This window comes from Rhipicephalus microplus, chromosome X (genome assembly GCF_043290135.1).
Source record: "Rhipicephalus microplus isolate Deutch F79 chromosome X, USDA_Rmic, whole genome shotgun sequence".
Taxonomy (NCBI): Eukaryota; Metazoa; Arthropoda; class Arachnida; order Ixodida; family Ixodidae; genus Rhipicephalus; species Rhipicephalus microplus.
In genome coordinates this window covers 31,897,446-31,923,710 of record NC_134710.1, presented here as the reverse complement: position 1 = coordinate 31,923,710, position 26,265 = coordinate 31,897,446, and the positions used below count along the sequence as shown (strand labels likewise).

General features: G+C 45.7%; 1 protein-coding gene across 4 annotated transcripts in view; it reads right to left on the bottom strand.

The window, feature by feature from the left end:
• Positions 1-26,265, bottom strand: part of LOC119176621 (DNA topoisomerase 2-alpha) — a 56,535-nt gene that overhangs the window by 20,970 nt on the left and 9,300 nt on the right. For all 4 annotated transcript variants that reach the window (XM_075876154.1, XM_075876153.1, XM_075876152.1 and 1 more), the window contains exons 5-10: positions 14,610-14,858; positions 12,360-12,554; positions 11,011-11,358; positions 8,894-10,045; positions 4,055-4,437; positions 3,415-3,671 (exon numbers count right to left, since the gene is read on the bottom strand). In XM_075876154.1, coding sequence (XP_075732269.1) covers positions 3,415-3,671; positions 4,055-4,437; positions 8,894-10,045; positions 11,011-11,358; positions 12,360-12,554; positions 14,610-14,858 — 2,584 coding nt within the window. The remainder of the gene's footprint in view (positions 1-3,414; positions 3,672-4,054; positions 4,438-8,893; positions 10,046-11,010; positions 11,359-12,359; positions 12,555-14,609; positions 14,859-26,265) is intronic.

The following is a 26,265-nucleotide window of genomic DNA, read 5'->3' as shown; positions in this document are numbered from 1 at the left end:
GCACATGCGAGCTGGTGGTTCGGATTTTAGGCCTCGCCTGGTGAGGGGAGGCCTTGAGACCAGAGGACCCTGGAGTCTCCGGCCTCAATTCGCTAGGCGGCGGAGTAGACTGAACTACTGCCGCCTTGGGGGCAGGTGCCACAGCCGTCGGCTCGCTCTGCGCTGGCCGAAGGAGTGACGAGGGCTGGTGCGGCGTTGCCCCCTGACGCGCCGCATCAGCATATGTAGCGCCATAAAATGGCGACACTCTTCGTCTTGCTTCCTTGAATGTGATATTTTCTTTAATTTTCAATGTGATAATTTCTTTTTCTTTTTTTCCAAAATGAGCAAGACCGTGAGTATGCGGCATGATTTCCGCCACAGTTCACACAGTGTGATGGTTCTTCGCAATTGTCAGAGTTGTGGCCTGACACTCCACATTGTGCACAAGTTTGGTGACCACGACAGCTTAGTGAGCCGTGGCCATACTTCTGGCATTTGAAACAACGACGTGGGTTAGGTATGTATGGTCTGATCGACGTCTTAGTGTACCCTGTTTGAATACTTTCTGGCAGATTACTGGAAGCGAACGTGAGTATTAGGTGTTTTGTTGGTGTTACCTTGTTGTCTCTTCTGATGGTGATCCTTTGTACATTGGTCACATTCTGACTCTTCCACCCCTCCAGAAGTTTGTCTTCAGTCAAGCCGAGCAAATCAGCATCAGATACTACTCCACTGGTTGTGTTCATGGATCAGTGTGGCGTTACAGTGATGGGAGTGTCACCAAAAGTTGAAAGATTCTGTAGCTTTTCAAACTGTTCTTTTTCTCAAACTTCAAGGAGGAGGTCTCCGCTGGCCATTTTGGTAACTTTGTACCCGGCTCCTAGAGTTTCTGTGAGACATCTGGCTACTACAAAGGGGGATACAGTTCTGGCTTGCTTGCTGCTTATCTCACTATGTATAACATGAAAATGGGGGAAGTTCTCAGTTGATCGGTTGAAAAATCCTAAGTCTTCGGTGCGTACGCGCTTTAAGGCGGTACGATCACTTAATAATGGAAATGCTCTACGCATGCCAATTTAATTTTCTTCAGAAGCGTTGGCGGCCACCCACCACGGAGCCCAACGAGGGGACGCTACAAGTTTGCGGGTGCTAAAACCTGCAGACGCCAGCCGTACAACGCTACTATAACCCAATGCGCCTAGACCAACGTAGGCTATTTGCACAGGGTTAACCCTAGCCGCCAGGAAGTTTGGAAGTAAACAGAAGAGAGGAGAAGACAGGACAGATAAATAGTAAGAGATAAAGACGAAGATGTAGGGAGAGAGAGATAGGAAAAGGCGACTGCCGATTTCCCCTGGGTGGGTCAGCCCAGGGGTGCCGTCTACGTGAAGCCGGGGCCAAAGGGGTGTGTTGCCTCTGCCGGGGGGCCTTAAAGGTCCAATCACCCAGCGTCAGCTCAACCCCCAGGATCCCCTTTTCCCCGGACACGGCAAAGCCACGCACGGCTAGGCGTGGGAGGGAGCCGAAACTCCCCCGTTAGCTCGGGTCCGTGGTGTCGCTACACACCAACCGCCTACTTGCGCAGGCGCCCCTGCGGGGCAGCTAAATTGGCTATAATTCATCACTCCACGGTGATTATACAATGTCCGCTTATCCAAAATATCAAAATGGCTATGGACTCGTAAGAAGGGCTTGAATTAGCCTGTTTCACTCGCCTGGCTATCACCACTGGCTAAAAAGTTAATTGTGTTAATTTCTATAATTACTGCCGTAATTATTGTTTGTACCCATCTGAAGATACATACTGCTACAGGAAGGCAACACCGCAAGTAACACGCAGATACTTCTTTTTCGTAATTAAAAAAAATATTGGACCCATTTCTTAAAACACCCCGTATAGTCATATATACTAAGAATGACAATAGCACCACCTTTGTCTGCCGGCTTAATTATGATTTCAGGGTTATTTCTAGCGCTTCGAGTGCCCTTTTTGTTCATAGGTTATGCCAATGGGGAGCGCGAGTTTTGTAAGAATCTATGACGTCTTGTTATACAGCCCTGATATATAGGTCTAAGCACAGGTCGCGTTGTGGCGGTGGGGTTTAGTGCTTCTGCTGAGGGAGTACCAGCCCGCTTTGACGGTCACTGTAATGACCGTAGAAATATCCTTTAAGGCGCATGTATCGGGTGGAGTTGTGAATGTCCTTAATAAGTTCAAATCGATTGAACCCACCGTTTGCCTGACAAAAACTAAGGCCCTTCGATGAACAAGATACCTGCGCGTCGGAAAGCATTTCCGAAGAAAGATTTATAACATTGTCATGCAGTGCTCGTTCTCCTTTATCGGCTCAATCAGCTCTAATGGCTTGACGAAGGGAGCAAGTTAGCACGCATGTACTTTTTTGCTTGATAGTATTTAGTTTTGCAAACTTATTTTTCTGGTAAGCTACCAAGTGATCAGATTCGAGTAGCGTTATCTGCGATAGCAGAAGCGCTTCTTTCTGAAACAGTTGTTTAGCGCGTGATTTCTTGTGGTCTATAACAATGCGCGTCAAATTTAGCGAAGCACTTTGTAAAACTTGTTGCCATCTCGCCTTGTGGTGAGCGGATAGCTCGGAAGTAGCTGCATTTAGTCGCAATTCTAACCCTTTGGGCAATTTGGACGATGTTAGATAAGTGGTGAACGTTGACGCATAAAGCTCAGCGCGAATGCTTTTGTCAGCTAGTTTTCTAGCATGTGAAAATGTATCGGGATATGTACAGAATGCAGCTTTACCAGTGAAAGGTCCAGGAAGTCACTTGGACACTGTGTACCGGTTTTGACAAAAAAAAAAGCTCAGGCGTTTTTTTTTTGTAGAAATTGTGAGTATAAATCCCTAAAACGCGCCGACTACAAGTGGGGAGTTTTCGACCATCGCCACCCGAAGCGTGAAGAAACTACGGACTTTCTCTTCGTGGAAGAGTATTGTCGCAGGCGGATTCCTGGCACCTACGCCTTCCCGTGCCCAAAATGCAGACTGCCCAAAGGGAAAGCGCACGAGTTGGTTTACTCCCTATAGGGAGTGTACCGCGTGCTGATTGTGACGCTTCGTTCATGGGGGAAGCAAACAACTTCCCCGAGTGGTTACGGACACCGGCGGCAGCGACGGACAACTACAGTGCCAGAATCGGCCCTTGTAATCTCACGAGAGACTGTTGTAAGGAGCCAACTCTTGTCAAACGGGTGGTGCAGTCCACCTGCCGAGTTTAGGTCTATCCTCTCAATAATCAGGGGATTGAGGGGTGGGGAGGATGGGGAATGCTGGGCACTCTCCGACAGCTTTGTACCAGCAAGAAGAGCTCAAAGAAGAGCCGAGCTGTAGTTCATCGCGGAGAGGACGTGCTAAAAATATTAGAACACTTTTTTTTTCTAAACTGACGAAAGGAACTGACCAGCGTTTCCGCCTTCGTCCTGCGACTCGTCTTGGCTGTCTCGACGACCTGTCTGCTGCAACTGCTTCCTCTTCCAGGTAAGGATGGGGTCGGGATCATAGCCCCGCTGCCGCAGTGTCTCCAACATCTCTTTGCGGCGGCGGTTCTCGATCTTGATGATGTTGCCGATTTTCTCGAGAATGAAGCGTGCCTGGTTTTCGAGGCGCTTCGCTTCAGCCGACAACAGACCGATGAGGTAGGCCTTTCGATTGACATACCTGCAAAAATTAGATACAAAATCAAATAATGTTTCCAGTGAAAGACGTTCGATCGCTGTGCTACCCAAAGTGGCAGAAAATCACGGAAATAGCAGAAAAAAAATCATAATCAAACTAAACCAGACCAAAAATGCAATCTTAAAATGCAATGTTTCCAGTGAAAGACGTTCGATCGCTGTGCTACCCAAAGTGGCAGAAAATCACGGAAATAGCAGAAAAAAATCATAATGAAACTAAACCAGACCAAAAAGGCAATCTTACTACTTCATTTTAATGCGTGACGCGCCGTGTTTTCTTTAGCGGAGGCAACTTGAAATTCGAAAGTTTAGTTGCACGGTTACCACTCGCTCACAAACCCTCGCAACCAACGTAATAAAACTCACGCTTGCAGGCGCGTATCGAAGAAGTCGCGCAGAATGTCCTCGGGGGTACGAAACGTCCTCAGGACGCCCTTGGAGTCAAACAGAACCATAGAGGACGTCGTGAGCGTAGTCTGCAGCTTGAACGCCTTGTGCAGTCCTTCTTCGCGGGCTTTGGCCAGCTTCTCTTCAGCCATGGTAACCACGAAGCGAACGGTGGTGTCTGTGTGGTACTCCTTGTAGTCGGATATGAGCGGCGGCACTTTCTCTGTGCCATGCAGCATAGTCTCCAGCACCGTTTCCTTGTACGTCTGAGTCCACACCCGGACCGGAAGCTCCGTGATCTCGATGCTGGTGGAGTTGAGCACGGCCACCTCGCCGCTCACGATGAACCTCTGCTCTTCGACCTGAGCAACAGCAGCGCAGACAAATTTATTACCACACAGAACAATCAAATTAATTAAAGGGGCCCTGCAGCACTTTCCTAGGTTTCCATAAAATGGCTTCGTTCCAGGAGTTCATTGCCTCACGAATTCACCGCTGCAAAAATGCTTGGAAGCCGTCGAGTACGACCAGAGTTGGGAATTTGTCGCTTTCTTCGCGTCCCGACGAGCGCGCTGGAAGCTAATCAAGGAGGGATGGCAAAGCGGAAGTAAGTTACGTCACAAGATGTAGATCCTACAGTTCTGGCTCACACCCAACCTTGGGGATAGGCGAAGAATCGGGTAACTTACAAAAAAATATATCTAATTCCTATAAAAGAGTATAATATTTCGTTTTGAAACCACAAAATCATTTTTAATCATTCTTAGGACAAAAAAGGTTACACAAATTAATTCGTACTGAAATGGAAATAAATTATTATTACATAAGAAAATTCGCTGTAGCCTACATTGATTAAGGACCTAGGTAACTCAATTTATTGTATGAATCTGTCTAACGAAATCTAGCACAGCCTCGGATACCTTCCTGTTGCTATGACTAAGGGTAAATCTACCTATGGATAGTGAGTTTGAAGTTAAATCTAATTTAATTATGTTTAACGACGTTTTAGATATATTTCTTAATGCAGAAAACTTTCTTGACAACAGATTAAAAAGTGTTTTATTGTTGCCTCTACTCCACAAAAAAACAAAGGGAGTGTGTCAGGTCGGATTTGTATAAATAAAACTAATGGTGAAACACGACAGCGTAACCTAGTGGTTGTCACTTCAAGACCTCTGTCATGACATTATGTTTTCCACAGTGCAAATAGATTATTAAAATACGGGGAATTTCTTCGAGATGGTGTAGAGAATTCCGACAGCATTATTTGTCTCCGAAATTTCGCTGCTCCTATAAAAGCTGTTGTAGGAGTAATAATAGCTGGTCCGCCTTACAGATTTAGTTGTGCATCAGCTGTTTCGCTTACAATTAAGCCTTTGCGCCCAGGTACCCATACTAATTTAGCATTAGGTAAGCGATTCGGTACTGTGAATTGAACTCTTTCAATGCTTTCAAATCACTGGGGGACGTGAGCGCACAGCACACTGATGACGAGTCCGTTTTTATTATGGCGGAATATATTTATGACCTCAATTTACGAAAGGCTAATACCATAACTAAAAATTCCGTAATAAAAGTGAGTGAAAAATCTGGAATATGGAGCTGCCTTTCAAGCTCTACTATGATCGAATTCGTAACAGTCAATGTCCGATCAGAAATGGACCCTTCAAATTTTTAGTAAGCTTCACCTTATTACACTCTTATTGCGGTACAGCTGCTTTTCATGCTTCACTACACTCGCAAATGTATTGACTCAAGAAAACACTGAGTCCAATATGATTGATTGATTTGTGGGGTTTCACGTCCCAAATCCACCATATGATTATGAGAGACGTCGTATTGGAGGGCTCCGGAAATTTCGACCACCTGGGGTTCTTTATCGTGCACCCAAATCTGAGCACACGGGCCTACAACAATTCCGTCTCCATCGGAAATGCAGCCGCTGCAGCCGGGATTCCATCCCGCGAACTGCGGGTCAGCAGCCTAGTACCTTAGCCACTAGACCACCGCGGCGGGGCACTGAGTCCAATATGAAGATGACAGATGTGGCAGAGGGGGGAGCAAAATTTATGCTGTTTTGGACCTGGAATTCAGGCAGAAAGTCCGAAAAATGAGACACTGAAAATTTTAGTCTCCAAAATTTGAGATGCTCTTGGCAGCGAAGAAAACTTTCTTCCAAGGAGAAGGATTGAGTTCTATGGACTTACAGGAAGGCCACGCGAACTACAAGGACGCTCGAGTTGAGAACTGATCCGTAGTCAATGTAAAATGCAACAGTGCTAAAAAAGTGCGGGACAACCCCTACTTGGAGGTAGAGCATCAGCCTCGCATGCAAGAGGTCCATGGTTTGAATCACGGTGCCGTACAATTCCCAACCGGATCGAAAAAACGCCTAATGATGAAATTGCACATAAAAAAGGCCCTGGGGTGTGGCCTCACTGGCGACCACAGCAAGTAATGCACTCCCTCGCCACAGCAGGATTGGTCACCCTGGTGCAGTACTTCGCCCCTACCTCCCTTATGAAAGTACCCATTAACCCTTGGCTGTCAGTCCCCAGCGGCTGCGAAGCAACCGACAAAGGTGGCTGTCAGACCTGCACCGCAGCGGAGGGTGCTAAGCATCTCTGGGTCCGGACAGGCGGTCATTGGAATCTAAACTTGGCTACGTTGAACGATAGAACGTAATCTCTTTAGGAGAGCCTAGCTGCGATATTCGAGGAATTAGAGGGTGTTAAATGAGGTGTCATAGGTCTCAACAAAGTTAGGACACATGAGGCTTATACATTGCTGAAGGACGAACACGTCCTATGCTATCATAGCTTAGTTGACAGAAGCAAAATAAGAGCAGGGTTCTTTATCCCTAAAAAGCGGGCAACGAAGAAGTAATATAGCATTAGTGAGAGAATAGCAAGTACCGTAATTAAGCTAATAAGAGGCACTGCGAATTCAGGGTATCAACGAAGCCTAAACTAGCATGCTGGAAGAAATCTAGAGCAGATCCACAGCCACCACAGTCCATCAAGAAAGTGACAAAAACCCAATACATGATCTCCTTAATGCTATTCACCACGTGGTTACAGGAGATTTTCAGGACCCTAGATTGGCAACGTATAAAAGTTATTTGAGAGTATCTTATGAACTTGACATTTGCTGATGACATCGCATTTATGAGTATAACTCAGGGGACGCATTGTAGCTCACGATTACTGAACTGGACACAGAAATCAGAAGAGCAGATCTGAAAATAATATGCATAAAACTAATGTGCAACAGTCTCGGCAGAGAACAGCGTTTAGCAATAGGTGGTAAGACAGTGAAAGTTGTAAATGAATATGTCTACTTAGGACAGATAGTAACTGCGGAGCCGAACCATGAAAGTAAAATAACTAGAATAACAAGGATGGCGTGGAGCACTTTGCCTCAAGAAGAAAGTATATAACAGCTGCATACTTCTAGTATATGTACCTACGGGGCAGAAACCTGGAGTCTTACAAGAAAGGGTCCAGCTTAAATTGAGGACAACACAGCGAGCGATGAAAAGTAAAATGACAGGTGTAAACTTAATAGACAGGAAGAGAGCAGTGTGTATCAAGGAACAAACGGTGATTAAGGACATCATAGCTGGAATCAAGAAGAAATGGACATGGGCCGGGCACGCAGCGCCTATACGCAGAATAACTGCTTGGCATTAAGGATAACTGATGGGATTCCAAGAAAAGTCAAACGCGTGAGACGGAAAATTATGTGGGCAGATGAGATTAAGAAGTTGGCAGGTATAACGTGGCCGCAGAAAGCACCGGACTGGGTTGATTGGCGGAACATGGGAGACGCATTTGCCCTGCAGTGGGCGTAATCAGGCTGATATTATATACTACAAAGTAGAGGACGTGCATTGAGATTTCCCAACGTATCATACATTCATTTGTACATGTTTCAATACTGTGATCATTTTAATATGTCGCGCAAATTGAAACCACTGTTTGAGTTCGCCTTACTAACCATAAGACGCATGCCACAAGCCTACCCAATTTACCTCTGTTCAGGCCCGTTAATATTCCTGGTCACTATTCTGATGAATTAACAGCTACTATACTAAAATCAGGTTCGCGAGTCATTCCTCATACGGAAGTTCAGTGCTGTCTCATCTAGCATAAAGAAAATTCAAGTGAGCTGGAGTTTCTTTCAGCACAGAATTAAATCATAGCAGCCTATCACAGTCTACTCATAATCGCTGTATACGCAGATTTCGGCTACGTTTTCCTTCGATCGTTCTTTGCATTTTTTTTTGTGCTGGATCTTCGTACCCCTTCAAATTAACGCATCCAGTGTTATTTATACAGACATTTGGCTTCTTTGTTTGCTATATTTGTTTGTTGAAATTATTTTCTTTCTTTGTCTATCTTAGTTGTTCAGCTGTATGCTATTCCCGTGATGTTCCATGAATACGCTAGTGATGTCTTTACACACCTTTCTAGTGCCCATGCTCCTGTCACTGCATTACTATAGTAACTTACTGCAGTGAATATTGTGCGATACTCACAGATCACATATTAGGGTCCCTTTATATTCCGTGTCTACATAATAAAAGTGCATTTCAGTATCGTGTTTTTCCTGATGGAGGCTGGTCCGCGGCTGAAACGATGGAAAAATAAACAGCTTTGGTTTTGCACGTCCTCTACTTCACATTGTTGGAACTAGTGGATGAAAAGAGATTATATATATATATATATATATATATATATATATATATATATATATATATTTGTGTGTACATATGCGTATGTATGTGTGTGACAATGTTAAAGCAAGCCGCCTCACCTGGTCTATGGATCCACGAAAGTTTTTGAACCATGGCTTAAGTATATTCGGCTCATCACCAGAGATCATCCTCCGCAGATTGGCAACTATATCACGAGGATTATGGTTGGGTATCTTTGTGCTCCAACCGGTGCCGATTCCCTCTGCACCATTCACGAGAACCATGGGGAGCACCGGGATGTAGTACTCCGGCTCAATGCGCTGGTTGTCATCGTACAAGTACTCCAAGACTGGATCGTCCAAAGTGGGAACGATGAGACGCGCCAGGGGTGATAGCATGGTGAAGATATATCGAGGGCTGGCCGCGTCCTTGCCACCCTGCAGCCTTGTGCCAAACTGACCGATTGGCTGCAGCAGGTTGATATTGTTGGAGCCGACAAAATTCTGCGCCAAGTTGATGATGGTCGACATTAGGGAGGCCTCGCCGTGATGATACGCAGAATGCTCGGCCACGGACCCTGCCAGCTGGGCGACCTTAATTTCGCGCTTGTCGTTGCGCTTAAAACAAGTGAAGAGAACCTTGCGCTGTCCCGGCTTCAGCCCGTCCACCAGGGACGGGATCGAACGCTCATTGTCCATATTGCTGAACAAGATGAGCTCCTTGTTGACGAAATCAAGGTAAGTCACGTTCCTCGTGTCTTTTCCGTACAGGTAGAGCTCGGGCAGGCCCATCTCGCGGCGCTGCTTGCGCTCCTCCATGCCACTGCGGAGCCAGTCTTTGCGCTGTTCGATCATCTTCTTGCTGAAGGCCAGCTCTATGGCGTGATCATCTTCGTTGCCTTGGTACCGGAACGTGATTCGGTGCCGCAACATGTCAGTGAAATACTCCTTGGCCTCCTTGGAGGTGCTAGTGCCGAGACCTTTGTAGTACTTGACCTTCCAGCGCTGCCAGTCGTCGGTGGTGGTCTTCCATTCTTCGAACTCGGGCAGCGAGTAGAAAGACAGCTCGTTGCTGCCGCGACTCGCCTTCACGATGGGTGTGATGAACTCCTCGAGGAACGGAAGCTTGAGAAGCGACGGCCAGTTGTGGTGGATGAAGTTGATGAGAAGGCCCTTGATGTGTGAGCCGTCCTGGTCTTGATCTGTCATGATCATAAGGCGACCGTACCGAAGAGTCTTCAGGTCGTCCATTGTCTCGTACTTTTTCTTGTACTGCAGATCAGAAAATAGGAATGTGTTGATTTTTTTTCATTCATTGTATTTTGTAATTTTAGTACTTGTATCATCTAGTATTAGCAGAGCTGACTATTTGATGATTGATTGAGATGTGGGGTTTAATGTCCCAAAACCACCATATGATTATGAGAGACACCGTAGTGGAGGGCTCCGGAAATTTCGACCACCTGGGGTTCTTTAACGTGCACCCAAATCTGAGCACACGGGCCTACAACATTTCCGCCTCCACCGGAAATGCAGCCGCCGCAGCAGGGATTCGAACCCGCGACCTGCGGGTCAGCAGCCGAGTACCTTAGCCACTAGACCACCGCGGCGGGGCAGCTGACTATTTACAAAGCACTAGCTGGACAATGTTAAAGCAAATAATCGCGTTTGGTGCGGAACAAAAAAAAAACACTAACCGTAAACAAGAGATACTCATTCATAAATCTAGTTCGCTTTGTAATATATACCTTCCTAAGTAGCTTCAGGGAGTGGGTGAAGCTCGCACGCCTTTACAGGTATGCAACTGACATGACGTAGTTTACAAACAGCTTTTATTAACACTCCTGGAAGATCATGATTAAGGATGTCTTACTACACAATACAAGCCGTAATGAACGCTTTAGCCATTGCCATTACCTATCTCAGGAAGAGGGTTTCAGCCCATAAGAAATGCGTAAAGTGGAGCATCTGGACATGCTCCACTCGTGTCGAACATGCTGCGCGTTTTCCAATAAGGTGAAACTTTTGCTGCTTAAATGTACTTCTAGTATGCAAAAGTAGCACGTTAAGTCAACCGTCTAGTGAAGCTTTGAGCATTTATGTGGGCAGCTTTAGCGCATTGTTTGGTGATTTCAAGTCATCTTTGATAGTGAAAGACACTGATTAAAGAAGTAAGCTCGGGTAATTTTCCTTGTCCTTACCGCTGTATGTTAGTCGTTGAAGGCAAAATTACTGACCTGGAGACCCATGATCTTGATAACATTGTTGATCTCGGCATTTTCCAAGATCTGCTTGTGGGTGGCCTCCCGCACATTCAGCATCTTTCCCTTCAGCGGAAACACGCCGAACTTGTCGCGGCCCACCACTGACAGGCCCGACACGGCCAGGCTTTTGGCCGAGTCTCCCTCGGTTAGGATGAGCGTGCAGTCAACCGAGTTCTTGGTGCCAGCGTCGTTGGCGTCCTCCAGCTTTGGAATGCCCTTCAGCTTGGAGTGTTTCTTGGACGAACACTTCTGGCCTAGCTGTTTTTCGGCCTTGAATGTTACCCATGACATAACGGACTCCACGACGCCGCACTTGAGCATCTGCAGAATAAAACGAGGTATGCTTTAGGCAACGTCCATTCCGTCAACAAAAAACAACTAAATTCGTTAAACAACAAAGACGTGTGGAAATGACTGATTGATACGTGGGGTTTAACGTCCCAAAGCCATCATATGATTATGAGAGACGCCGTAGTGGAGGGCTCCGGAAATTTCGACCACCTGGGGTTCTTTAACGTGCACCCTAATGCACCCTAGTACCAATAAACCAATAAACCGTGCACCAATAAACGTGCACCCTAATGCCGCGTGAAAAATCCATCAGGACGGAGCAGTGTTGTGATAACAATCAGTGAAGTCGAGAAGGAAAATATTGAGCTCATCCTTTCTGCTCTATATCATTTACACTTGGTTTTGTTGGTATTCTTTATCATACACTTGATTGATTACAGTAATTCTGAACTACATTTTATAGAACTTCTCAAGTGATAGGACCACGCCGCAAAAACGTACCACACAGTTGCATTAAAAATTTGTAAGCGCGTTTTCGCGCCTTCGCATTTTCCTCAGACAACTTTAAAGAAAAGGTTGGCTCACGGGGATACACAAACGCGTGCGACGCATCGAAACGGCTGCGGGTAATCTCGTCGAATAGTGGCACACGCTACATGTAGGCGAACAAATGCAATGGTCTTCATATGAAGTTCAGGATATGTTTTTATTGCACGCCTAACACACTGTCGTACTGCTCGAGTTTCCGGCCAAACGTGTCTCAATGAAGCTCTGAATTGTGTCGATGTATCAAAAACTGCAATAATACCCCGTCAATATTATTCATTAAGACCACTAAACCTAGATATATTCATAGTGCTATATGCATAATGCTAGAGTAAAAAAGCTGGCTTTTTAAAGTTGATTGAACTATCCCAAAGGACCGTAATTATTCTGCTCTCCTCTGTGCATCGTCGCTTTCGCTGCTTCTCAACACTGCTGCTTTGGAACTGCATACACGTATCCGGCTGATGAAGAAATGATTAACAAACCTGGCTATAGAACTTGTCGCTGAGCTCGCACTTCGAACCAAACTTCTTCGCAGGCAGCGTCATGTTCTCCTTGGTCTGGGAATCGAATGTTGGATTTTCAATGAGACAATTGACGAACATCCACAAGTAGTCCTTGACTTGCTTGCTCTGTATCTTCACACCTGCTTTGTTTTTCTTCTTGACGTTTTCCAAAACCTGCAATACATCAAGCATAATTAGGGCCCGTCATGTGAACATTAATAGCAACCATGCGAGTCTTTCATAAAGCAAATAAAGAGTCACTACAGTCAAAGAAAGAAACCAGAGGTATGTACTATAGGACAAGTAAATACCAATATGAATAGGATAGTCAAAGGAGCGGAGGAGTTTTGTAGAGATCTGTACAGTAGCCGGGACAACCATGACCATGATGTAAAAAGTAGCAGTAACCCTGATGACATCCCACCAGTTTTGACAGAAGAAGTGAGAAAAGCCTTGGAGGGAATGCACAGAAGCAAACCTGCTGGTGAGGATCCGGTTCGGGTAACATCAGATCTGCTGAAAGACTGAGGACAGATTGCGTTAGAAAAACTAGCCACTCTGTTTACGAAGTGTCTCCTGACGGGAAGAGTACCAGAATCTTAGAAGAATGCTAGCATCATCTAAATATATAAGAAAGGAGATAACAAGGACTTGAAGAACTACAGGCTGATCAGCTTCCTCTCCATCGTATACAAGATATTCACAAAAGCAATTGCTAACAGAATTAAGACAACCTTGAAATTCAATCCACCAAAGGATCAAGCAGGACTTCGAACAGGCTACTCAACAATAGACTACATTCATACTATCAATATAGAGAAATGTCCAGGATACACCCAACCACTTTATATTGATTTCATAGATTACGAGAAGGCATTTGATACAGTAGAGAGATCAGCAGTCATGCAGACACTGCAGAATCAGGACGTCTACGAAGCATATTGTTACTTGAAGGTACACCCCTCAGAGGCTCAAATGCCACCATAGTTCTTCATAAAAAAGTGACAGAATACCAATAGAGAAGGGTGTAAGGCTGGGGCATACAATCTTCCCAGCGCTATATACCACGTGCTTACAAAAGGTTCCCATAGGCATAGAATGGGAAGAGTTAAGAATAATAGTTAATGAAGATTACCTTAGTAACCTGCGCTTTGCCGAGGGCACTGCACACTGCTGAGTAACTCAGGGACAAATGGCAATTCATTAATACGAAATTAGATAAAGAGAGTAGAAAGGTAGGTCTTCAAATTATTCTGCAGAAAACGAAAGTGATGTACAACAACCTCGGAAGAGATCAGCCCTTCAATATAAGTACGTATCAGAGCACTTGAAGTTGTGAACAAGTGCACCCACTCATGATAGGTAACCGGGGAGCCGAACCACGAGAATGAAATGACTAAAAGAATAAGAATGGGGTGGAGAGCATTTCGTAATCATTCTGAAATCATGACGGGTAAAATGTCATTATCCCTTAACAGGAAGGTATATAACAGGTGCACCTTGCTGGTACATACCTACGGAGCAGAAACTTGGAGGTTTACAAAGAGGGTGCAGCTTGAATTGAGGACTACGCAGCGAGCGATGGAAAGGAAAATGATAAGTGTAGCCTTAAGAGACAAGAAGAGAGCAAAACGGGTCAGGGAACAAACCTGGGTTAAGGATATCATAGTTGAAATCAGGAAAAAGAAATTGACATGGGCTGGGCACGTAGCGCGTAGGCAGGATAACCGCTGGTCATTAAGGATAACTGACTGGATCCCCAGATAAGGTAAGCGGGTGAGAAGGAGACAATGTTAGATGGGCAGGTGAGATTAGAAGGTTTGCGGGTATGAAGTGGCAGCAGCAAGCACAGGTCCGAGTTGACGGGCGGAACATGGGAGATGCCTTTGTCCTGCAGTGGACGTAGTCAGGCTGATGATGCTGATGACGACGACGACAGACAAAAAAAAGGAACCAGGTAAGCACGTAGTCAGGGTTGGCCCACCAAGCACACACCAAAAATACACGCAAGCTGGGAACGACCACACTGGAACGCAAGCGTAAACAGTATCACTGTCGGTGTTACACATACGAAGCCTAAAACGACGCGAAACAACTTATATGCACCTACAGAGCCCCCATTTTACAATGAGCAGCTAGTCAAAAGTGGTACAGACTTCCCAATGTTCGGTACTCTTTTATGCTGCAGATGTCATTGTGCTGAAAGAGAAAGACGCCTGTGATACTTGCCTTTTTGACTACGTGGTCGGAGACATAGTCAACGTGACTGCCTCCCTTGGTGGTAGCGATGCCGTTAACGAAACTCATCTGCCGGAACTCGCCCGAGGCACTCAAGGTCACGGCCACCTCCCAACGGTCACTGACGAGCTCGTGGGCTACAACGAGCGGATTGCCCGTTTCGTCTTCCTGGTCTTTCAGGAACAGCTGCACGTACTCCCTGAAGCCCTTCACTGGCAGCCGCTTACCGTTCAGGTAGACCTGGGTGAAAAAAGCTTGTACACCATCACATAAAAAAGAAAAACTTTCGAAGTGAGCTGAAAGAATGTCCACTGACGTAACTTGCACGAAAGGTTTTACTGCCTTACAATGCATCACCACCAGTGTGAACCTTCATCACAACTTAGTTTTAAATACTCTAAAACCTGCTTGTCAACGCCCTCCACTAGAACATTTGAACACATTTTTGAGTCTTTCAGAAAACGTCGAAACTTACACTACAACTCAGATTCAGAATTCGCTTGAACCAGTTTTGAGGCTGCTTTTGCAATATTGAAAAAAAAACTCGTGAGCAATACGAGAGCGATGCAGTTTCGAAATTTAAAATAGCCAATAACATTCTCAGCAGGCTTTAAACCAAAAACATTAATGAAGGCTTTGTGTAACAGATGATGATGATGATGATGATGATGATGATGATATATGTTGTTTAATGGCGCAAGGGCCATTGATGGCCAAAGAGCGCCAGGAAATGATATCGGATGGGAGCAATGGTTATGGTAAATGGCTGTAAAAGGGCCTAAAATTCTGCGCTCTAAAGATGCGTAAGACATATATTTATTAAAATCATGAAAGTGAAGTGAAGCATGCCTGGTGAGAATGAGTCTTTAGTTATCATGACATCATAAAATAAAATCGTTATATTAGCACCGATTTCTCGCCAGCGCCCTTGGTTCCAAGGGCCGGGAGACAGGTGCTCTTTTGGATGTAGCATCCGCAGCAGCAGCCTCTTTTCAAAGGCCGTGCTACCAATCACTTGAGTAGATAACATGGAAAGTATTTACTTCCTTTAAGAATGCATTCAATGCTTTATATTTAAAAAGAGGTTCGCGACCAATAAACATAGCTGGGTGAAGGGGTATGTGTTCCTTGTACGCTAGTGGAAAATGTTTTTTCCTGTAAGCCTCTAGCTCAGAGCATTCAAGGAGTATGTGAAGTACGGTAAGTGGACGGTCACATCTGTGACAGCTGGGTGGGTCACCACCAGACAAAAGGTGTGTGTGCGTGCTGTGTGTGTGTCCTATTCTAAGCCGACAGAGACTGACCTCTGTACGGCGTGTTTTCGACGTGGGTGGCCTGTTACCGAGGTATGGTTTAATCAAGTGTAACTTGTTATGAGTTTGTTGATCCCATAACTTCTGCCAGTAAGCTCTGAGCTTTTTCTGTATGTTTGGTTTTAGATCCATTATAGGGACAGCAACTGAGGAGTTGGCAGAGCTTCCGTTAATTGACCTGGCGAGCTGATCGGCCAACACATTTCCTTCGATCTCGCGATGTCCTGGCACCCAGCACACGACGATATGTTGCTTGGAAGTATAGGCCGCGCAGAGTATTGAATAGAGGGATATAATTATAGGGTTTCTGTGTTTTTTTTTAAATTTTTCAATGCTTTTACGACACTCCGGGAGTCTGTGTATATAACTACCCTTGGCGTATTCAATTCTTTGATGTGTTTAACCGCTACGAATAACGCGTAAGCCTCGGCTGTAAAAATGCTTGTGCTGGTGGACAGAACGCCGGCATCCGAAAAGAGTGGGCCGACCACCGCATAGGACACGCCAGTATGGGACTTGGATGCATCAGTATAATATTCTGGACAGTCATATTTATGTTTCAGCTCTAAGAAATACATCCGAATGTGTATGGGGGAGGCACGCTTTGTGACAGCTACAAAAGATGTGTCACAGTCTATAACGTGCCACTGCCATGGCGGGAGCCGCAAAGCGGAAGGGCTGAGGTGGTATTCAAGCAGAGGGACATCTGTTTCTTCAGCTAGGTCTCTAACACGCAGCGAGAAAGGGCGTGCCATTGCGGGTCGATTGTAAAAAAGTTGAGAGCTGGACAGGTCGTTGATGGTGGAATATGCAGGTTGCTCACTGTTCGCATTTACTTTAAGGAAATATATGAAGGAAGAATATGTTCTCTGCAGATGGAGTGACCACTCGTCCGATTCTACATAAAGGCTTTCAACTGGGCTTGTTCTAAAGGCGCCTGTGGTTAGGCGGATGCCTTCATGATGAACAGGGTCCAACATTTTCAGAGCGCTTGGCGTGGCAGAGTGATAGACTATTGCCCCATACTCAAGACGTGTGCGTATAAGGCTTCTATACAGATTCATGAGGCACTTTCTGTCGCTGCCCCACATTGTTCGCGACAGCACGTTCAGGATATTCATTGTTTTCAAGCATTTATTTTTAAGATGTTTTATGTGTGGTACAAAGGTTAACTTCGCATCTAAAATTATACCTAGGAACTTATGTTCTGTGTTTACGGGTAGACGCTCACCCTTAGCGACCAGTTCAGGATCAAGGTGCAAGCCTCTTTTTCGTGAAAAAAGGACACAGGTGCTTTTCTGTGGGTTCAGTTTGAACCCGTTTTCATCAGCCCATTTGGATACCTTGTTAAGGGCGAGCTGAACCTGTCGCTCACAGATCCCAAGAGAACACGATTGAAAACCTATCTGCACATCGTCGACATATGTTGAATAAAAGATATTACGTGGAATGTACAGACGGAGAGAATTCATTTTTATAATAAAGAGCGTACAGCTGAGCACCCCACCCTGTGGCACTCCGGTTTCCTGTACAAATGTTCGGGACAGAACATTGCTCACTCTAACACGGAAGGTACGATCAGACAGATAGCTTTCAATGACACTGAACATATTACCGTGTATACCTATGTGCGAGAGGTCTCTCAATATTCCAAACCTCCACGTAGTATCGTAGGCCTTCTCCATGTCGAGGAACACAGATAAGAAAAACTGATTATGAACAAAAGCCTCACGTATGTGTGCCTCGATACGTATAAGATGGTCGGTGGTAGATCGGCCCTCTCTAAACCCGCACTGGTATGGGTCGAGCAATTTCTTTGTTTCTAAGTAGTGGAGTAAGCGGCAATTAATCATTTTTTCAAATATTTTGCAGAGGCAGCTTGTTAACGCTATAGGTCTGTAACTTGATACAGTAGAGCGATCCTTTCCCTGCTTCAAAATTGGAATTATAACCTCCTTCCAGGAGGAGGGGATCACACCTGAAAACCATATGCGATTATAAAGAGAGAGGAGCGTTTCTTTAGTTTCGGAGGGTAGTTCCTTCAGCATCGCGTACATTATGTTGTCAGAACCTGGGGTAGATGTATTACAGCAGCTGAGTGCTCTTCGCAGTTCTGCTAAGCAGAATGGTGCATTATATGCCTCATTTCTTGCGGATTTTCTATCTAACTTTTGTTTTTCTATTTGTGCCTTGTAATTCTGGAAGGATTCGGAGTAGCGTGAGGAGCTCGATGTGTGTTCGAAATGTGTGCCAAGAAAGTTGGCTTGATCCTCCAAGCTTTCCCCGAGGCTATTTACTAGTGGAAGGGAATACGTTTGTTGGCCCTTAATATTCTTTACCTTATTCCACACTTTTCCCTCGTCTGTGTACGAGTTTATACTCGATATAAAATTTGTCCAGCTCTCTCGTCTAGCTTGTCGACGCGTTCTCCTCACCTGCGATTTGACCCGCTTGAAATTTTCCAGGTTTTCTGCTGTAGGGGAATCGCGAAGCAACGCCCATGCTTTGTTCTGAGTGGTCCGTGCTTTCCTGCATGCGTCGTTCCACCATGGGACTCACCGTTTAGAAGACATGCCGCTCGTTTTGGCAATACATTTAGATGCGGCATCAAGTATAAAAGCTGTAAAATACGTGACAGCGTCATCTATGGTCAGGGCAGACAGTTCAGTCCATGTCATGTATGTAAGAGTACCCTTCCCAGTCAGCTGAGTCAATCTTCAATTGAGGAACCTGCGGGGGTAGTTGATCTTTGTTCGGCGCACTCAGGATGATTGGGAAGTGGTCACTCCCATAAGGGTTTTTAAGAACGTTCCACTTAAAAACAGGTAAAAGGGATGGCGATGAAATGCTAAGATCTATGGAGGAGTACGTGTTGTTTGCAAGGCTAAAATACGTAGGCTCCTTTATATTTAAAAGACATAAACTAGAAGAGAAAAGGAGCTGCTCAATGAGACGTCCTCGCGCATCACAGTGAGCATCGCCCCACAGGACATTGTGTGCATTAAAATCACCTAGAACCAGAAACGGCTCTGGGAGTTCGTCTATTAATGATTCTAGATCATGTCTGTGTAGCTGTTGATGCGGTGGTATGTACACAGAACATATGGTAATGAGTTTGTAAAAAAAGTGCAGCTCGAATGGCCACTGGCTCAAGGGCCGTTTGGAGCTTCAAATGTTGACATGCTATACTACGATCAGCTATAATGGCTACACCGCCAGACGGTACGACAGCATCATCCCGGTGTTTTCGGAAAATAATATATTGTCGTAGGAAGTCCTTGTGCTTAGGAGTTAAGTGCGTTTCTTGCACACATAGCACTTTCGCGTTGAACTTACTCAGAAGTTCTTGGACGTCATCTAAATTTCTAAGTATTCCCCTTACGTTCCACTGTATGATGTTGTCCATAGTGGAAAAAAAGAAGGGAAAAGTGCTGTGTGCAGAGAAGACGGAAATTAGCTCATTTTACAGGGCCTTTGTCAGGCCCGGTGATTGGCGTTCTGGCCTGTTTGGGGTGGTCGAGCGAAGCTCGCCGCTCCTTCAGCGCTTCCTGCGCCGTTTGGCTTGGACTGGTGTCCATAGCCTCTTGCGAGGCACTGGACGCCCGCTCTACAGAGCGATCTGTGCGTCGCTTAGACTTCGCCTCGATCGACGAAGTCTTTGTCCCCACCAAGCTGGGGGTTGATGAAGCCCCTTGGCCTCGTGATTGCCCTGGCTGCTGCCAGAGCTTGTAGAGGTTACTGGTGTGGACAGGTTGAATATGGGCAGGGCAGCGCTGGCTGCTCCCGCCGCAGGGGCTTGTGGCATTGGCCTCGGCACGCTAGGCGCGGTCCGGGCAACTGCCAAGGACCTTTGTGGTGCCGCCCCTCGTTGCACCACTTCGGCAAAAGGTGTATTTAGTGCTAATGATATAGAGGCCCGTTGTCTTGCTTCCCTGAATGTGATATTTTTCTTAACTTTTATAGTTATTATTTCTTTTTCTCTTTTCCAGGCTGGGCACGCTCTGGAGTATGCGGGGTGACTACCTTCGCAGTTAGCACAGAGGACCTCGTCATGACTACATTCATCAGCACTGTGGCCGGTTGTGCCACACTTAGCACACATCAGCTGTCCTCGGCATCTCTGGGATGCATGACCAAATCACTGGCATTTGAAAAAACGCCTCGGGTTTGGAATGAAAGGTCGGACATGGAGTTTTACATAGCCAGTTTCGAGAGTCTCAGGTAAAGTGGTTGAATTGAAGGTGAGTATCAAGTGCTTTGTTGCTATTTCATTGTTGTTATGTCTGATTTTGATGCGCTGGACATGTATCACACCTTGGTCCTTCCATCCATCAAGAAGCTCTTCTTCACTCAGTGTCATCAAATCTTCGTCCGATACCACGCCCTTCACTGTATTCATGGTACGATGTGCGCTCACAGAGACGGGGATGTTACCAAAGGCTACAAGGTGCGAGAGTTTATTGTGCTGTTCTTTGTCTTTTAATTCGAGAAGCAGATCACCACTTGCCATCTTCGTGGCCTTATAACCGGTTCCAATGGTCTCTCTCAAGCACTTGGCTACAAGGAAGGGTGAGATTGCTCTAGCTTTTGTAGATGATTGTTCGCAGTGGAGGACATGGTATTTTGGGAAAGTTTCTCTGTTTTTAGGCCAAAGTAGTAAAGTTGCGTCGGTGCGTACCCTTTTCGAGGCACGATCAGTTAGAGAAGGGGTCGAGGATCCCATGGGAAAATGTGAATTTTTCGGTAACGGCGCCTACCACCCACCACGGAGTCCAACAAGGGGACGTGGCAGAGCATGTGGGCATGTCTGCGCAACGCCAGCAGTACGCAGTTACTATAACCCAATATGGTTTACCCTAATTTGGATAGCCACACAAGGTTAACCCTTGCCGCCAGAAAAAACAGAAGTAAATTGAAGAGAGGAGAGAACAGGAAAGATTGAAAGTAAGAGGGAAAGACGAAGATGAAGAGAGAGAGAGACAGGAAAAGGCGACTGCCGGTTTCCCCTGGGTGGGTCAGCCCAGGGGTGCCGTCTACGTGAAGCCGGGGCCAAAGGGGTGTGTTGCCGTCACTGGGGGGGCCTTAAAGGTCCAATCACCCAGCATTGGCTCAACCCCCAGGATCCCCTTTTCCCCGTACACGGCAAAGCCACGCACAGCTAGGCGCGGGAGGGAGTCAAAACTCCCCCGTTAGCTCGGGTCCGTGGTGTCGCTACACACCAAACGCCTACTCGCGCAGGCGCCCCTGCGGGGCTTGTGTAACAGAGGTTCTCAGATGGCTGACTAGCAAGAACCAGATTCGCTTGGAACGAATATGTATAATGCAATCGCTAGGACAACGCCTCACCGCTGAGCATTCGTTTAGACCCTAAACATCTAGTGTTCTTCGTATGTCTTCGGTTGTCATGCAGGGTATTTCCAAGGCATTAAGTGTAAGTAGGGAGTTTCATTTCATACCACAACTTCAAGACTGGCTGGCAGCATTCACTGTCCATTATATGTAGTTTCATATTTGTCTACGCTTTATGGCGTCACTTGGTAAAACAATACTTTCATTCCATCTATTTCACGAGCCCATTGTCAATGGCAGCTGCTGCGACTAAACTTCATTTCCATCTTTCCCCTAGGCAAGGGTTTTTGTAATGGTATGAAAGCTCTAAATTATCCATTCGTTGCAGCATTCACATGGTGTTAAGCTTGTTTCGGTGATAAACTGCTGTCACGCAATATTACATCTGTTAACGTCACATACTTGCAGTAAGGTAGAGAGATGGGAGAGTTGAAAAGTATGCATACTCGGAAAATTGGCGTGAGTAGTAAATGGGCGCAAAACGATAAGGACACAGTGTTCGTACTGTGTCCTTCTCGTCTCGGGTCTGCCGTGTTTGTGCTGATTTTTAAAGTACGCGGCACACTTGCCTACATGACGCCCGTATTGCAGAAGCTTGAAACTCATTTGGTGTTTTTCCGAAGCAGCTTCAAGCATTGAAGTGTGAAGTGGTGGAATATTGGACTGCTACGTACATAGTAAGATATCCTGCAATAAGAAGGATTGAAGCGTGAAGTGGTAGATTATTAGACAAGGTGTTCGTTTAGGCTGGTTGGTTCATACTTGCAGTAAAACACCACCGGAGAAAATAATAGACTAGACAAGGAGAAGGACTCGTACATGCAAGCGCCTTGTGTGTGCGTGTCCTCAGCTTGTCGGTTTTCTACGGCGCCATCTTTACTGAGAATATTTGACTGTTACGCGCTCAAATGTTCTACCACTTCACACTTCATTCATTGAAACTGCCTCAATATTTGAAATTTCTTGGGCTCGGTTCCAGCTGGACATCTGAACTTTCAATCTTTGCATTCATGAGAATTTTTCGCTCACTGACAACGCCGGCAACATCGACACCGCATGTTCCGAGAAGTACGCTTTTTAAAGTACTCGCGTTGAAATAAGAGCACCCAAAAGGCTATCAGAATGCTGTGATGCAAAAGGCCGGCAGGTGAGTGCGAAATGTGGTGATTGATTTTTTGATATGTGGGGTTTAACGTCCCAAAATCACCATATATGATTATGAGAGACGCCATAGTGGAGGGCTCCGGAAATTTCGACTACCTGGGGTTCTTGAACGTGCACTCATATCTGAGCACACGGGCCTACAGCATGTTCGCCTGTATTGAAAATGCAGCCGCCGCATCCGGGATTCAATCCCGCGACCTGCGGGTCAGCAGTCTTCAAACCAACTCGTCCAACTTTACGCACTCTTACTTGTTTATATGAGGGCAATTACTGGTGCATCGCATCTATTTACGTGAATTCGCTGAACCAACTCATCCAGGAAAAAGTTTAAGGAAGGTGTATTGTACTAACGCGCCAGGCGGAATGAAATTCGAGGGGTAATTGAACGCACAGACCCTAAACCGAGGGGGGTCTGTGACCTAAATCAAAATGTTGAAGATCTTCCATTGCGTCCGAATTGTCAGAGTCTCTTGCCGACACTTGCCTTCCGAAGCGAGAGGTTGGGTGATTTGGACACATGCGGGATGTTCCCGTGAAAGGGATGACGGCCAGGCTCGTACTTTCGCTTGCTGAACCACACAGCGCCGATAACAAAAACGACAGAAGACAGTTCAACAACGAAGGACGAAACATCCTCAGCCACCTAACCCAGTTGCAACAAATTTAATGAAGTTTTTCTAGCATTCAGTAATCTCACCATCAGCAAATTACCGATATGAACTCCTATAGCACAGGAACTTATCTGCGAGCACACCCTCCGACACCGCGTGGCAGATAGGGGGCAGAAAACGGGGTAAGTTTGAGAGAAACAACGTCTCGCGTTCTATTGCATTCAGTAAACGTGGATTATGGGGTGCAAAATTTGCACAGTAAATTTTTTAAGACGCTTCGTGCACTTTCGTTGAAATATTTGGAGGAGTGAACGTGCCTAGAACGAGGAAACTAGTCTGTGAAAGAAAAATTCTGTGTGGAAAACATTAAAAAAAGCCAACTTCTGCAAAGTGTCAGGCTGCTCTTCATAGCCTTTCTCTAATAAGCTCTCTACTCACGGCTACAATATGTACCTGCCATGGTGAAAAGAATAGCTTGCACCTGACAGAACAGGAAAAAGTTTCGCGTTTGGCGTAGCTTCCCTGCGTCAATGTAAACGCTCGTTCGTGAGAATTGCAGAGCTGATATACAGAGCCACCGCAAAGCGAAAATGGACATCAGAAGCTCCTTTCCACGGAAAGCCGATACTGACGCTGCTGCGCCATGTTTGATGAAGAAGATACAACTTTCCGTGCTAGACCGCGATTTTGAATCCGAAGATACTTCTAGCACCTCGACCGAACTTGAGGAGCCTCAAACATCGAGGCACCATCTCGACATCGGCTGCACCCTCAAGTCTGCTCTCGCCGGTAAGCTTCACCACAGCAAATAGTATCCAATCTGCCACAGAAAATGGTTGATCACACCGACAGTTGGAGGGGGAAAAAAAGACTATTGGAATTCAATTCATCGCTTCTTTTTTACTCTGAGGAAAAGCACTCAGCGTGGTCACCGCCTTAGCATGCCCCACTATAGTGGTCAGCTAACCGGCAACATGCATGCCTTTTGCGTTATTTATTTAGTGTGCTCCTTGTTTTGGCCTTTAATCTTTAATGTGGTAAACCAGATTTGGGCTAGCTTCATAAAAAGCTGGCAATTTAATTTTAACATTGCGTAATAGATGGTTCTGTCGTTCTCGTACCGAGAAGCCAGATGCCACAATCTGCACTCATGAACATTTACTCATGCTAAGGAAACTGCAGTATGGACCGTATTAGTTTAAAATAAAACTTCCGTAGGAGTATGACATCCTTCTTCGTATAGGAAGGCTCATCCGTCACGATGCACAGTAGAGCACCTTCATTAAACAAAGAGTTAACTCAAAATGGTGCAAAAATTACCGCTTGGTTTCGAAATATGCGGACAATTTCTCATAATTTTATGTTATCCAAGAACTTTCTAATTGACTACGATTTTTGTTCTAGTCGACAAAGGTTAACTTCTTTCGGTGATTTTAAAACTACCGAAAAATTTATTGATAAGCTCTAGGACCAAAATATGCCGAAGGTTCTCAAATAAGAACAACCGATCTCCGTCCAGTTTATGTCCCACACCCAAGATTGCGTCCGAAGGCAAAAATGAATGGAAGTTGTCGTGGCAGTTCTCAAAAAAGGAGCGTACAATTTTGTATCTTTTACTTGGTTGCAAGTCTGTTGACGGTCCTGTTGCTATAAATGTTGATACAGAACAGACGCAGCAGCCTTGCTGCATGAAAGAGAAAGACGACGACTGCTGGTTTCTGATGAACTGGCGCCATCTTGTTCGCCGAGCTCTGTGCATCGCATATAGTTTAATAAATAAGTTACTCGTAACATTATTTGACTATCGGTTTCAACAAGGCATATCTAGCATTGAATTTTATAGTGAAGATAACATAGAAAATGATAAAATATTTTCCCAACTTCAGTGAAATAGTGGCCGCTAAATTGTCGGATGGTACCGAATTAATTTTTACACATGTCCAGCATCACTAGCCTTGCAGTAAACGTGTACCAAATGTATGTTTTAAAATGACTGTAAAAGCGGCGTCATGTACGTATTTCAGGCGTTTATGGGTACAGTAACAATTTCAAGTAAAACTTGAAGGAAATTTAAATGCGGGAACAACAATACGGCGATTACATACCGAGGCTAGCCAATGTTACACTTATTGTTCTCGTTTTCCTAGTTGCAGACAATGACTTAAAACGGAAACTTCGGACTAGCCCTTGGACGCCTCCAGATGCGCCGTACATTTTTCGAGCGGACGCTGCAGAGCTGGATCAAGCCAGGGCATTTCGACCAGCGTGGCTATCGCAGTATCCGTGGCTGGCTTGTTCCAGTGGGCTTAAGGGTGCACTCTACCCGTCACTGGCTTGAAAACGACACATTGGTGGCAGAGGACGACAAGGAGTTTTTGACGTCAGTGCCTTCAAGTACAAAATCTGTCACGAGTCCGCCAAGGAGCAAGAAAAGTGCGAATAGCACAAGGACACAACCGAAAGAAAATACAACTTCCTTCGCCTCTTCAACAAGGCAACCGATGTCACAATGCAGCTGGACACAGCCGCAAAGGAAAAAGCAGAAGGCAATAAGCAGAAACTTATCTCCATTACAGCAGCTGTGCTTTTCTGTGGCATGTTCACGATTTGCCTCTGCGATGTGAACAATCACAAAGCGGGATTTTTCAGGACCTTCTCCGATTTCACGTCGACGCTGGAGACAACGCGCTGCAAGCACATCTCGACAAGAGCGCCAAAAACGCAAAGTACACATCAGCGAGCATTCAAAACGAGCTGATAAAAATCGGCGAGGACCTTAGGGAGAGACATTGTGAATGCGTGCAACAAGTCCGGACAGTATTCGCTGCTGTCAGATGAATCTGCGGGCATATCAGGCACAGAACAGCTTGCTATTCATATCTGGTTTGTAAACCCAGATCTCAAGGCTGTATGAGAAGATTTTTTTGGTATGATTCTGCCAGAAATCTCGGACGCCGAAACCATTTCTGCCACAACTCTGAAGGCTGTTGACGACTTCGGCCTCAATGCTGAAAACATCGTAGGCCAAGGGTTCGCTGAATGCTCTTGAATGGTGCGTACAGTCTAGAATCAAGAAACAACACCCTCAAGTTATGGACTTTCATTGTGCTTCATATCAGCTGAACTTAGTTGTGAACAAGGCAAGCGCGGTGGCCGGTATTGGAAATGCGGTGGCATCCGTCAAAGAGACAATCAAGTTCTTCCGGGAGC